General features: G+C 33.4%; 1 protein-coding gene across 1 annotated transcript; it reads left to right on the top strand.

Moving 5' to 3' along the window:
* Nucleotides 1–524: 524 nt before the first annotated feature.
* LOC145582140 (lipoamide acyltransferase component of branched-chain alpha-keto acid dehydrogenase complex, mitochondrial-like) lies at nt 525–12,612 on the top strand. Its single transcript, XM_081639158.1, has 8 exons — nt 525–822; nt 2,293–2,439; nt 2,565–2,690; nt 4,418–4,779; nt 6,808–7,055; nt 7,684–7,772; nt 10,218–10,445; nt 12,195–12,612. Exons 1-8 carry the CDS (start codon nt 640–642, stop codon nt 12,306–12,308), a joined length of 1,497 nt encoding a protein of 498 aa, XP_081495284.1. The 5' UTR covers nt 525–639; the 3' UTR covers nt 12,309–12,612.
* Nucleotides 12,613–14,420: the final 1,808 nt, after the last annotated feature.

The raw sequence follows: 14,420 nt of genomic DNA, 5'->3' as shown, positions 1-14,420 counted from the left end.
AAAAAAAAACGGAGGGAGTATTAATGAAACCTATAATAATCTATTCCAACACTAAAACCAAATAACTTTAAACTAGTATGAGCACCTTTCTAGTATGAGATTTCTGATTTCATACCAATTTATTTCAATTTAATGAATCAAACACCTCCCAAAAGAGTGTATTTAATACCACTTATATCCAGTTATATTATTTGATCACCCAATAGTACTACCCTTGTGAGACAAATGTTTTGGGCTTAGTCGTTTGGAATGCTTCTATATTACACATTTACACGGGCTAAATACTAGTTTATCCTTCATAAGTTGTCCTAATCAACTGATACACAAAAAGAAAATACGCAAACGAGTCGACAATGACGTGTTTTATATACTTCTACCTTTCTAGATAACAACGATGAATAAACAATCCCAAAAAAATAAAGAAATAAAGAAGACAAACTCTGAAAAAATAGATAATTATGACAATTAACATCAAATTAAGTAATGTGAACTGAATCATCAATCCAATCCCATTAAAATCCAAACTACTACTCCTTAATTGATTTGACAGCTACATAATAACATATGATGATCAAAATTTCAAAATTCCACCATTTTTTTTTTCAACTTCTTTTACGCTTTATACCTTAACCAAAAACTATGATCTCAATTCGACAACTATGCCGGAGGAAGCCTCTCAATTCCGGTCTCCTGTGTCTTCATTCTTATTCCTCTTCTCCTCGCACGGCATCATCGTCTGCGGTTGGGTCTGAGTTCCGGCGTCCTTTGTTAGGGTTCGTCGTTCCGTCTCGATGTTGTCGAGTAATTAAGCCTAATGATCTGGTTGGTTCATACTTCCTCTGTTATCAATGTATAACTTTATTTGTAGCTATTTTTAATTATATCACTTACCACTTCGCATAAAGTATGAGTAAAAAATGTGCAATTATTGCAAATAATTTTAATCGAGGCAGTATAAAGTTAATATTGTGAAAATACAATATGTAACACGAACGGTCGATCGCACTATTTTTAATACAAAAGTTAGACAAATTATAGTTTGTGAGTAGAATTAAAAGTCAACTAAATTGATATGGATGGAAAAAAATAATTTAACTTGATTAATTTGGTATTTTGTTTCAGCTTAATTGTCTTTGCTACCAGTATTTTTTCAGTGTATTTTACTGTGTGTCTTGTGCATTGTTTATTAAATTTCTGCATTATTGAAAAATTCCTGCTAGTTTCATAGTTTGAGCTTTGAATGGGGATGGTTTAGTTTCTTTGGTGCGTTTACTGAATGTTTTTTTAGTGGTAGCATAGTTGAGAGCATGCACAGATTATATTCATAGGTACTTTATACGGAGTAATGAATTTGAAATGCATCTGCATTTTGAGCTTATGAAATGCAGAAAAAGGTGATGGAAGAAAGTAATTGGCGGTCTGTTTGAAACCGCTGTGAGTTGAAAGGGATATGGAACCTTTTGGAATAGTGAACTCTTGGAAATTGCTGTACTGATATATCATACTTTTAAGTCAATCATTATGTTGTTTATGCTGATTGCCTGATTTCATGGATGCATTCAAATATACATCTTAAAACTATCATGGTTGTGATATATCTGAGGGCATATTAATTTAGCACCCTCGTATTGAGTTAATACTAATTTGAATGGTTCTATGTGAAAATGGAAATTCCTAAGCTCTTGATTAGAAATGATGCTCAACATAATGAAAGTTGCATTGTATTATTTGTTGCATGTTAGTACTGTATAATACACCCCATGTATCTCATAGGCTTCTATATTTGTGAGGGTTTAGGGATCGAGATGTTATCAGTCTTACTCTGTATATTGATGAAGTAGAGACAAGAAGCACTTCAATTTGAAGTGCATTACTCTCATAGGCACTGGTAAGATAATAATTCTAAAATCAAGCATTAGAAGTGGATAATTGACTCAACTAATGGTAATGAATATATTCCGTAGCTAAATCTACTTCCAAGGAAATCCATAACAGTTTCATATATATATATATATATTTTTTTTTTTTTTTTTTTTTTTTTTTTTTGGGGGGGGGGGGGGGTGGGGGTTGGATGAGCATAGAGGCGGTGTGAATCAGAATATGCTAGGATCTTTGGCTGGGCCAATTTTCGTAACGTAATATTATGTTTCTTTTTTAGCGAGAGACTGTCTATTAGATTATTTGTTGATGTATTTTTGTAGATTTTTAATTTCTTGTCTGCTTGTTATGTTTTCCTTTCTTATCAACTAGCTGCTCACTCATATACTCTTCCTTTTTACTGATGTGTTATAGCCGAGTCTACACTATTCCTTCAATGCTTCTTGCTTCACAACCCATGCTGCTACTGAGCCTTCATTGGGTGAGTTAGTTGAAGTACCTCTGGCACAGACAGGTGAAGGTATTGCTGAATGTGAGCTTTTGAAGTGGTTTGTACAAGAGGTAATAAAATTAAAATACTTTAGCTGTTAGCTTCGTCTTGAAATAGATTCATTGCTCAATTGATAGTTAGAAAACAATGTATGTTGATATGATGTTCCTGTCTTCCTGAGAAAATCTTTTTGTAGGGAGACAAAGTTGAAGAATTTCAACCACTTTGCGAGGTCCAAAGTGATAAAGCTACCATAGAAATAACCAGTCGATATAGGGGAAAGATTTCACATATTCTTCATGGTCCAGGGGACATTGTGAAGGTATGTGGTTTAAAGAATACTTTTAGCTTTACCAGTAAGAGTACAGTCAAATGAATGCCATTAGACCTCAGTTTCAGCCAGCGAAGTATGACTTGTTATGTAAGTCATTATGGATAGCATTTAACATAAAGAAAGAAGAAAGAAAGTGTCCAATTGACAAGTAACACCAGGTCTTATAGTGAGCAACTCATCATAGATTAATAGTAATAATGAGAATGACTTATGGTTGTACACTTAGAGGTGCTGCAATTCAGCTGGTGCACAGTTTTGCATTTTTACTACAGTATTAAGTCCTATACTGGTTCTTTTGAGATTCTTTCCCTTTATGTACCAAAACACTTTTTCCTATAAAATGCCAGAAATTTTGTAGAAGCGCTTTTAGGATGTTTGCATAATTTGATATTGTCAAGTTCTTCAAGTGCCATTTGGATGAATCCTAAAATGCAACTCAGTTTAAACTAATTAATTGTCATTACTACTTATAAGGTTTGTGTGAACTTAATTCAGAAATGCATTAAATTATAGTTATTCTAGATAAGCATCAACTAAATAATTGCAGATCCCGTCCTTGAGGAGGTTCAATATACGCAAACTTATTTAATTCTGTATTTGACATGGACTTCTAATGCTTCTCAATAGTTAAGAAGTGCAAACATGTTAAACATGTTAAATTGACTTTGGAGCAACTTTAATATAATACAATCAGCAAAAAATTAAGTCTTTTGGATGAGCCATGTATATCTAACATTTAACTTATTTTTAAATTAAATACAAAATCACACAAAAAATTACTACGCGTTAAGTTAATCTAATTAAACCTACTAAGTCTAATAAAATGATTATGCTTAATATTGTTGTATAATTAAAAGTCAATAGTGGTTAATGAGCTAAAGAGTGCAGCTAAGTTTCAAATTAATCCAAGCCCAATCATATCTTGTTACTGTAAAGTTCGATCAAGCTCCTGCTTAAGCCATATTAATAACATAAGCTTTGGAAACTCCTAAGCGTATTGTATTTAACCCAACAAGCCTTGAAACATTCCATGGACTGAAGCCTAATCGCTGCCCATGCTAGTGTCAACATGCAAAGTAAGTTTGAAAACCACTTTTACATTCAGAATAACTTAGGTTAAGTAAATCTCTCCTAATTTACTTGGTTTGCAACTTTCATTGGCAATGCTGATGGTTTGCTTCTGTTACTTCCCAATATCTCAGTCGCAGTACAGTTGAAAACCTTTACATTGCCGTCACAATGCAGTGACACAGCCAAAGTTTAATACCATGGGCCAGGTGCCCTTAGCTTTTTCTAAGTCTTGGGCCAGCTTGTTTTGTGGTGTCGCCTTATGAGCTTATCCCTTGCACTTCTTTGTTTCAATTCAAACTTATGTGTGCAATTATAGGATCAATTTACATTGCAAGTACCCGCTAAAGTATCAATTACTTAACTAATAAATCATCAACTCGTGATATATTTTATGAACTGTTGTCAAGAGAAATGCAGTTTGGTTGAAGGACACCATTTCAACATGTCTCTCCTCCCTCCTCCCCAAATAAAGATATCATGTCAACGTATGGCATATATCATTTGGTACTTTTCTCGTACATTTTACAATTATGAAAGAAAAATTGGAAAATTCTGATGTTATTTTTTTTGTATTTGGCTATGTAATAGTATTTTGGTAACCCTTCTACTAGCCCTCTTCTTTACTGTAATTTTCTGGTAAGCAGGTTGGAGAAACACTGTTGAAGATGGCTGTTGAAGAATTTTCTCCTTCAACTGTAAGTGATGGTAAAACTGAATCCAATATATCTGATCCTGTTAAACAAGATGAGTCAAGTAGTCAAGTTTCAATCTCAAGTGAAAGTAGGTTGAGTGGCATACTGTGCACACCAGCTGTTCGTAACTTAGCCAAGCAACATGGAATTGACATTAATGATATTAAAGGTAGTGGTAAAGATGGAAGGATATTAAAAGAAGATATTATCAATTATGCCAGTGCTAAAGATGTTGCTGCTGAGCCATATGTATATTGCTCTGACAAATTAGTGACTGGGAGTTCATTGTATGAAGACAGAACCTTACAGCTAAGGTAATGTTTGATATGTGATTCCTGGAATCCCTGGACACAGTATGCTCCTTGCTAACTAGTGTTGTTCAGTTGTTCTTTCCCCCCTCAGATGCGTAGTTTTTTCCTTATTTTGTTTGGAATAGTTTTGCTTATTAAACAAGTCTCTTTAAGTGTGGGTTTGCATCTAGCAAATAAATATTTCCAGTTACAATTTTCTTTTAAATAATTTAATTTGATGAACATTACCTGACATCTCTGGACACAATATGCTCCTTGTTTCTTGTGTATTTCCTTCTCCCATATGCTTAGTTATTTACTTTATTTGTTGGAATGAATTTTGTTTATAAAACACTCTCAAATCTCAATAACTGCATGTTGGCATCAAGCAATTAAATTCTTGCAAGTTACAATTTAGTAAAGAAATGATTGATGGCTTTGCAATTGAAGTCAAGTTATTTTGATATTTTGTTTTCTAGAGCTAGACTAGATAATCCACTAATATGTCTTGGACTTGGATGTGACATCATTTTGGGTGGTCCCCATTGAAAATGATGTCATCAAATTCTTGTTAATATTCACTAAGACTTGTCCAAATTTATCATATTAGCCCGACTCAAATATATGACATATTATTATTATTATTATTATTATTATTATTATTATTATTTTATCTCTTTATATGTAGAAAAGTTAAAAAAAAAAAAAAAAGATGATAAAAATAAAATTGAGGTGGGTTCCAATCTCAAGTCTTAAGTTGAGTCTTGGAATTTCAAAACTCAACTTGAGACTTGCTTGAGATTTAAGAAAAAAAATAGGGGAAGTATTAAACATAAGTTTTAAGATTCAAGATGATGATGTCACCCTAAGTCTTAAAACTTGGGGCTAAACTTGCTCTAAATAGTCAAGTAGCACTATGATATTGTGATGTAATGTTTTGCTGAAGATGGCGCATATTGGTACTTAGTATTTCCTATAATATATCCCAAGTTCATGGTCGGATCTAAGTTGAAAGCAACGGGGTCAATTGACCCCACTTGTCTTAAACTAAAAATTATATGAGTTAACTATGCAAGATATAATATTTATGCAGTTACACATAATTTGTTATTTTATAATAATTTCACGTAATTTGTTAATGCATAAAAAATTTTAATATTATTTTAATATTTCATATTTTAATAACTAATTTTATTTCAACAATACCGATGGACTACACAAGCTTAAATTAAATACGTATAATATTATATAAATATATTAGAGTTACCGTATTAATTATATGAACATAGAAAACATTTATCTACATCGAAATAATTATGAATAAAACAAAATTGTGCTCATAATTATTTTCATAACAAAATGCATTGTTATTTCTCATTGAATTATATTTGTTTTGTAAGTCATTAGAAAAATGCATTTAAATTTTTTTTATAATGATTCATATAATTTAATTTATTTTAGTTGAATCAAGTTAATTTTTATAATTGGAACCCACTTATAAAAGATGCTAGATTCACCACTGGCCAAGTTTCATATAATAAGAGAAGTAGATTTTGTTGAAATAGCTGGTCGTTGAAACTTCCAGTCTCATTTCTGTATTCTAAATGAAGATCAAATGTTCTGATTAAAAAACAATAAAAAAGAAAGTGGGTGAATTGTGAAAGTGACCACCAAAATCGAGTAAAGAACCTTGGAAATGTCAATAAGGGTATATTAGGTATTTGTGGTATGAAAATAAGTATTGGATTAACTTAATAGGAAGCTTTGGACAAAAGGTAATTTGTTGCAATCAAAAGAACACAGAAAATATATTTGAGCATAGATCACCTGAAATTGTTTAGGACAAAATTCCTTTTTTCTCATTCATAGCTTAACTAGTGGAGTACATTCTCATCCACATCTCATAAGTTTTTCAGTTGAATGTATTGGGCTATTGGCCACATCCCACAATTATCTTTTATTTTTCTAGGAGTACATGCTTGTAAAATTAATTAACATTTCTGATTTGTAATTGTTCATGCACATTATGATTTAAACTGTTTGCTGGTTCAGGGGATTCCAACGTGCGATGGTCAAGTCCATGACAATGGCTGCCAGAGTTCCTCATTTTCATTATGTTGAAGAAATTCATTGTGGAGGACTTGTAGAACTTAAAGCATCTTTTCAGCATGCAAACCCCGATCCAAGTATAAAGCACACTTTTCTTCCGTTTTTGGTCAAATCACTGTCAAAGGCAATGGACAAATACCCCCTTTTAAATAGTTGCTTCAATGAAGATGCGAATGAGATCATTATCAAAGGTTTGTACAAGAAACTACTTAGTGTTTCCTCTGAAATATTTTGCCTATCTTTGGCTCTCGTTTTTAGTTCCCGGTTGCAAGGAGAAATTCATTGGATGTATCTAAGTATGCAATCATCTCATAATAAGATATGATGGTTCCTTACATGCCTAAAAATAAAAAATTTTAGAAATAAAAATGTAAGTAAAAGAATGAATAAGAGAGAAGATGGTATGTTTAATGGTAAACTTGGGAACTGCAACGACAGTCAAATGCTCAACGTAATGCCATTTTTAGTATGGAATTATCAGGGGAGTAAGTACTGATGAGTTCTGAATAAGCCTGATCTGGTAAGTAGCTGTTTGTTTCCCTAGTTGCTATCTTATTGGATCTAAAGCATTTTATTCTCAATTTGATAACTGCATATGTACATCAGGTTTATTCCAGGACTGTAAACTTTTAGAATGCATTAGAAATAGATAGACTTTAACGAATTAATAGTGAAGTGAAGGTGCATAACTGTGCATTCCCATTCATTTTATCTTCTCAGTTTGCCACTTAAACATATGTATTTTGGTGGTTCCAAATTTGTTTGCTATATGGACTTTCAGAGTAATCAACAAATATTATCTTTGTTTTTGTAATACAGGCACTCATAATATTGGGATTTCCATGGCTACTCCTTATGGTTTGGTTGTACCAAATGTCAAGAAGGTTCAATCCCTTTCTATATTGGAGGTAAATGTTTTGTCTTTTTGTTTGTTCATCAGTCACTTCACTTTGACTTTTTCATCAATGAGTTGCCAAGTTTATGGAATTTTTCTTTTTGTATCTCCCTAATGTCACTTGATTTTTCTTTGAATCTAAGTGTGTGATGGTAATCAAAGCCTGTCAATTTCATTTTTCCCTATTTAAACATCCTCTGTGCGTTACTCTTCCAATTGACCATATTGACAGAGAAAACAAAAGAAAGTGTGTGAGAGGGGGGGGGGGGGGGGTGGGGGGATACCGAAAGTTATGCAGTGTACATTCACAAATGATCTTTAGATAAGATATTATACTTGTACTACCCAACAACTAATTGTGAATATATCTGTATGTCTTTAGTTTGAAAATACTATCCTCAATCTTATAGAAACACAAATATGTTTCATGAATGCTGTCTCCCCAACATTTTGTCAAGTTTTAGGACAATTGTTTTCTAACTGGGATTCTGGTTTACTTTTTGGCACACTCAGATATATATTACTTGAAACTCATGTTTGTGTCTTGGACTCTTCGTAACATATATAAACACGTAGTGTAATTCTTTGGTAATTTACCCAGTGGATGCAAGAACTTCTGCAAGACAGTATAAGGCTTTTTAAAAAAAATGATCAATTCATGTGGTTTGATCATTTGTTTTTGACTCGTACACAAGAATTCATTTGATTTTTCCTTGACAACTTATGGGCTGTTTGGCGCACTCAATGGAAAGGGAAAGGAATCAATAGAGGGAAGTATGGGAATATTAATCAAGAAAGAGTTTTTGTGTGTAGACTGAAAATCTGGTTTGCATATTTTAATGAATTAGCGGAAATTTTAAGTTGAAAACTTGAAAATGTGATTGATAATGGCTAAAGGGTTACAAATGAAAGGCTAATAGCTTTAGGCTATTACTCTCTTTTGATAACAACTCTCTTAGTAACTTGAGATTACCATTGTCTCTCATTCCACATTACAAATCTCATGCCCTATACTGATATACTACTACTTATATAATTAAGCAAGCTACACTAGATAACCTAGTATTAATTAACTGTTGTCTCTACTCCACAGAGTATCAAACCAGCAGGCTTTTGTTATTCCTCCCCTTAGTGTTTCATTGTTGAGTTTTGTTCAATAGTGCCTTGTTGTCCTCTGCTTTCCATTACACTTAGGTGGCAGCCCCATTGAGTCTTTCTATTTGCTTGCTTGACATTCAACATACCTGCAGCATCAGATTTCAAATCATCATCTCTCTTCATCATGCCCACTGTCCATTGTTAGGGAAAAAAAAATCTCTTTACTCACCACTGCAATCTGCAAGTAATCAATATTAAGGAGAGGGCATGTTAGTCATAGTCTATTAGTTGTGACTTGGGGATTAAGCTAGAGGTTTGTTAGGAGAGATTTTCTATAAATAGGCCTCATTAGGATTTAAGAGGACATGTTGAATATTAAGTGGTATGTTATTGGGATAGATTGAGCCTCTCGAAAGCTCATACTTAGGAGAGAATCCACCTCTCGAAAGTGGAATTATCATTCGATTTATTGTAATTTTCATCTTATCAATATAATCATCCTATGTTACATGGACTCGGGAATGGGTGTCGAACACGGACACGTGTCCTAGTGTCCGATCCGACAAGTTCCAAAATTTTAGGACACGGGTATGGGGACACGTCGATATGTCACTTAAATTTATATAAATAAATTATATATTACAATTTACAAAATCATTAAAATTTTCATTATGTCTACCCCTATTTTTTTTATTTTAATTCTTTGCTCGGTAAATTCTCCTAATAAATGGCAATCTTCTTATCTCCATCTTCTCTATATTAATGGTAGTTTTCGAACAAGATATATTTTTCTTTCGTGTTTCTTCTCTTTTTTCCTCTTCTCTCTTAATGGAAGTGTCCGAGTGCACAGTGAAAAATCAGACACGTGTCATGTGTCCGTGTTCGTGAAGTGTCATGTTGACACGGACACTTCGCGATATTAGCCGTGTCCGATTAACATAGTAATCATCATCTTGCCATTGTTAGAGCTGTCAGCTATGTTTGTTCCTTGCACAATCTTAGACAAGCCCTCACAACACCACACTTTTCCATCACTCTCCTACTTAGTAGCGTTCTTATATTATCCCCGTTCTTTTTAAAACAAACAAATATGCTTTTGGTGGTCTAATTTGACCATAAAAACTAGGATTTTTTGATGTTATGACTAAAGAGATGTCTTGATTGATTTTTATTCAAATTTGCATGCATGTTGAGGCATCAAGATCTGAGATGTTTAAAGAAGATAAATGATTTAGATGTATTTTCCAAGTATCTTATCTTATGTATTGCGTGTCCTTGTTTTTGGTTATTATGGATTAAGATTAATTGCTTGAGCTCCTTAAGCTTTAACAGTTTCAGTATTGACGCTTATGTTTTTTAGATAACCAAGGAAATTTCAAGGTTGCAACAACTCGCAACAGAAAACAAGCTTAGTCAGGATGATATATCTGGAGGAACAATAACCATCAGTAACATTGGAGCCATTGGTGGAAAGTTTGGTTCTCCTCTAATTAATTTGCCTGAAGTTGCGATAATCGCAATTGGTAGAATTCAGAAAGTTCCTCGTTTCAAAGAAGAGGGGACTGTGTACTCCGCACCTTTAATGAATGTGAGTACTTTTTTTTTTACTGATATTTGTTCTCTTTCTCATCGTTATGGAAAACATTATGCTTTGAAATTTGGCCAATGGTAGAGACCTTCCATACTGCATGTCTAGCAGATGCTAGATTGTACGAACATCTATATCTGTAGGTTGGGGGCTGTGGGCTGTGGGATTGAAAAATGATATTTGATATATTTTTACTAACTTCTGTTCTCATTCCCATCAGTACGAAAAAACTTAACGCTTTGAACTATATGTTCACTGGTAGATACCTTCCTAACTGCATGTATAGTGGATGTCAGATTGTATGAACATCTATATCTGTAGGCTGGGGGATTGAATTTGAATATTAGTACTTCTACTGAAACTAGGTAAGGGTATGCGTAACACACGTATTTGTTTACCATTAAGTTGAATCTTAAACCATTTTTGCTTCTTGCTTCTTTTCTATGACCTTATTGTAGTTTCTTTTGCTTGACCTTGAGCTTTTTTTTTTCTACTTAAGGTTTTTCTGTGAAAGACCTGGGATATCTAAATTATTCTGTGAAGTACATTCCATGTCAATTGTTTTGTTTAAATATATTAGAAATTGAAAAAAAAATGTTCAAATTTACTCCTAGTACTTTCAGTAGTTTTCCATATCTAACAACCAAAGTAGATTTTACAGGTTTTCTTTTCTACATTTTTTCATAGTTTTACTTTTCAACTGTTCTCCTCATTCTCTATGATTAAGGTTCTCAAACACATCATTAATCTTGTGCACTCAATATCTCTATATTCTGTTGGCATTGTTTTGTTTTAGGTTTTAAAATATTGCTGTAATTGAGCAACACTCCAAGATATTATTGATATTTGATAACTATTAAAACAACCTTGTTGCATATATAATAAAAAAAGCTACATATGCCCACTACAAATCAATTTTACATAAAAAATGTCCAATAATATGTAGATTTGTCTTATTTCTCTATAGTCCAGCATATAGATCATATCAAATAGATAAAGGCCTTCTAAAAAAATCCACAAAAATCAAACCTTAAATGTATGATCTAAGCACCAAAATGAAACAAAAAGTTACCCTTAATTTGTTAATATTATTACCAAAAGAAACCCATACAGAGAGAGAGAGAAATGGGAGGATCACCTAGGAGTTGTGTGGGGATTCTACAATTGATATGCAGGCGAGGAGTTATGCCTCAATTCTGTTACACTGGATTCACAAATATGCTATCCCATTATGTGTTTGCTGACTTCTGATTGTTTTGAGTAGATGTCAGAATGCTTGACCTGATTTGCTGAGTACTGGTATTGATGTATCATGTTTGATAAGTTTTAATCTGTTTGGAGAAACAATTATAATTGCATTAATCTGCTGAGTAGGTGCACTTTTAACTTGAATATAATACCAAGAACGGAACACAGTATTAACGGGAATGGTATGATCTATATGCTGGACTTAAGATATTGATGCCATTCTAAGTGCTGACAAGATGTTATAGATATCAGCTTCTTTTTGTCCTTTTGATATTATAGGTAATCTGCAGTCTACTCCTAGTTTTAGTAGCAGATAAAACCAAAAAACTCAAGTAGGAACTTTAATGTAAAGTCTGTTTTTTAACTGAAACTAAACGCATAATGATGAGACGGATCATCCAATGATCATAATATTTCATCCTAGAGTTGAATGTGATGTATTCCATTGATCTCATGGCTTGCAATCCATCTGTGTTTCTGACATTCTCGAATATTTCTCAGGTAAATATTGGTGCTGACCATAGGGTGTTAGACGGAGCAACAGTTGCAAAATTTTGCAACGAGTGGAAATCATTTGTTGAAAAGCCGGACCTGCTCCTTTTGCATACGAGATGATCGTCATTTCCTGTATTTAGGAAGGATTCCATTTGTGAAATCTGGTAGCCTGTAATGATCACATTAAGACTGATATGTAGGATCTGTATGTTCGGTTATCTTCCATTTCCTCACATTTGATTTCTTAGGCATTATACTGCCTAAAATGCTCTTGGGGAAGTATAGGTAACTTAATAATTTGTTTTTCTTTTATTTGCAAATCAACCTCAAGTCAAAGGAAGATATAATAAACCGAATTTGTCACAATTCTACATGTCTTATTCTCTTCACCTTGTTCACATAATAAAAATAATTTAAAGTTGTTGATTGATGTTCCCAAATTCAATAATGTAGTTAGTTCCAATGTATTTTCTAGCACCTAATATGCTAGTGAGTTTGTTTTATTAATTTTTTTTTTTTTTTTATTAAGATGATTTCTTTTGTAGTGGAATTTTTGTACTTGGTCAACTATTACGTTTTTTTTTTTTAAAAAAAAAAACCGTGAGAAAATAAATTTATGGATCAAGTTCAGCCAAAGTTTGAAAACTTTGGTGGAATAAGCTCATACATGTGTGTTCATTTTTACTACCCGAATCCCATTTGGTAGCAAAATGAGCCACTATATTTCTTGTCCACTAACATGGTTACAAGCAAAGTATGAAAAATTACTTGACATCCTATGAATATCTTCAAACAGAAAGAAGATAAGAGATGCACCCTCTTGCTTGCTTGCATTTAATAGCTATGACGACGTTAATGGCATTACCCTCCAACACCAACTTCACATATCCCATCCTACGTACTCGCAAGCTCAACTCTATAGCGTGTTGTCGTTGCTTTAGCCAGCCCTGAGAAAACGACCACACAAATCTCGTCTTTCTTACTGCAACAAGCAACAAGGCCTGACAGGGTAAAGTCGTATCCCCTAATCAAAAGTAATTCCTAAAACCACTAACTAAATATAGATAGGGAAGTAGGGTCGAATCCACAAGGAAACAAGTCTTTCTATTCCTAACTAATTATTATAATCTAAATTATCAAGGTAACCAATATTGTTATTGTAAAAAGGAATTAAACTACGGAGATCAAGTTCAGGGAGAAAAACAATAATAAGAAGGCCTAGGGTCACAGGTTCACCAATAATTAATATTCTGGGATAAAATATGACAATTAATAATCAACATTGCACAAATAACATGATTAACAGGCTCTCGCAATTTATTAATCAACATAGATCTAACAGGCTCTCGCAATTTACTAGATCTAAGTTCCTATTGAAAATAGCCTTTAATATTAAATTAACATCTGCTCGATTCATCAATTCAATATTGCTAAACATTCACAATCAAATTACATCTGCTCGATTCATAATCTAATTGCAAAGAATTAAAACAATTCAATAAGAAATTATCATGCAATATCAATGATCAATAATAACAAATTATCCCTTCATATTAATTATGGATCCCCATAAACCCTAGAATTAAACTACTCACACATAATTAAATCTAAACTAAACGAAGCAATAAAAGTAGTCATGATAGAGTAAAGAAATAAAATAAATAACTGAGATTAAAAGAGAAGAAATCATTACCAAAGTTAAAAGGAACAAGAGTTGTAGAGAGAGAAAATAATACTAAGAGTTTAAGAGAAGAGAGAAAGAAAAGTTAGAGAGAGAAAAGAGAGAGTAAGGGAAGGAAGAAAAGAATTTCCCCCTAAATTCGCTTAACAAAAGCGTATTTATACTAAGCTAGAAAATCCTAAGTTAAAACAAATTAAACGACGCTTAAAACGTCCTCCAGAAACACGCGCCCGATCGGGCGAGGCACCGCCCGATCGGGCACGCCTTTTTGATCGGGCGAAGGGCTGCTGCGATATAAGTCTTCTTTGCCCGATCGGGCGCGCCTTTTTGATCGGGCGGACCATCGGGCGGACACCTTCGGGCCGCTTGGACTCCTCGTTTGGGCTCGTAACTTGGCCCAAACCAAATATCCTCTTTGGGGCTTAAATCATTCGGTCCAAATGCATCGTCTTCACACAAGTCGAGCCCTTATTCACCGGCTTGATTACTCTAACCGATCTTGGGCTACGAAAGATGGTCGTGCTCCTCCAATGCTCGTAGTTGCTCCATAA

This window comes from Chenopodium album, chromosome 15 (assembly GCF_948465745.1).
Source record: "Chenopodium album chromosome 15, dcCheAlbu1.1, whole genome shotgun sequence".
In the NCBI taxonomy this organism is placed as follows: domain Eukaryota; kingdom Viridiplantae; phylum Streptophyta; class Magnoliopsida; order Caryophyllales; family Amaranthaceae; genus Chenopodium; species Chenopodium album.
This window is presented reverse-complemented; position numbering and strand designations above follow the sequence as displayed.

Excerpts from the sequence above, each read along its gene's own strand:
- LOC145582140 (XM_081639158.1), top strand. The coding sequence starts at position 640 with ATGATCTCAATTCGACAACTATGCCGGAGGAAGCCTCTCAATTCCGGT. Across the intron at positions 823-2,292 it reads TAATTAAGCCTAATGATCTG|CCGAGTCTACACTATTCCTT; the intron begins GTTGGTTCATAC and ends GATGTGTTATAG. Across the intron at positions 2,440-2,564 it reads TGAAGTGGTTTGTACAAGAG|GGAGACAAAGTTGAAGAATT; the intron begins GTAATAAAATTA and ends ATCTTTTTGTAG.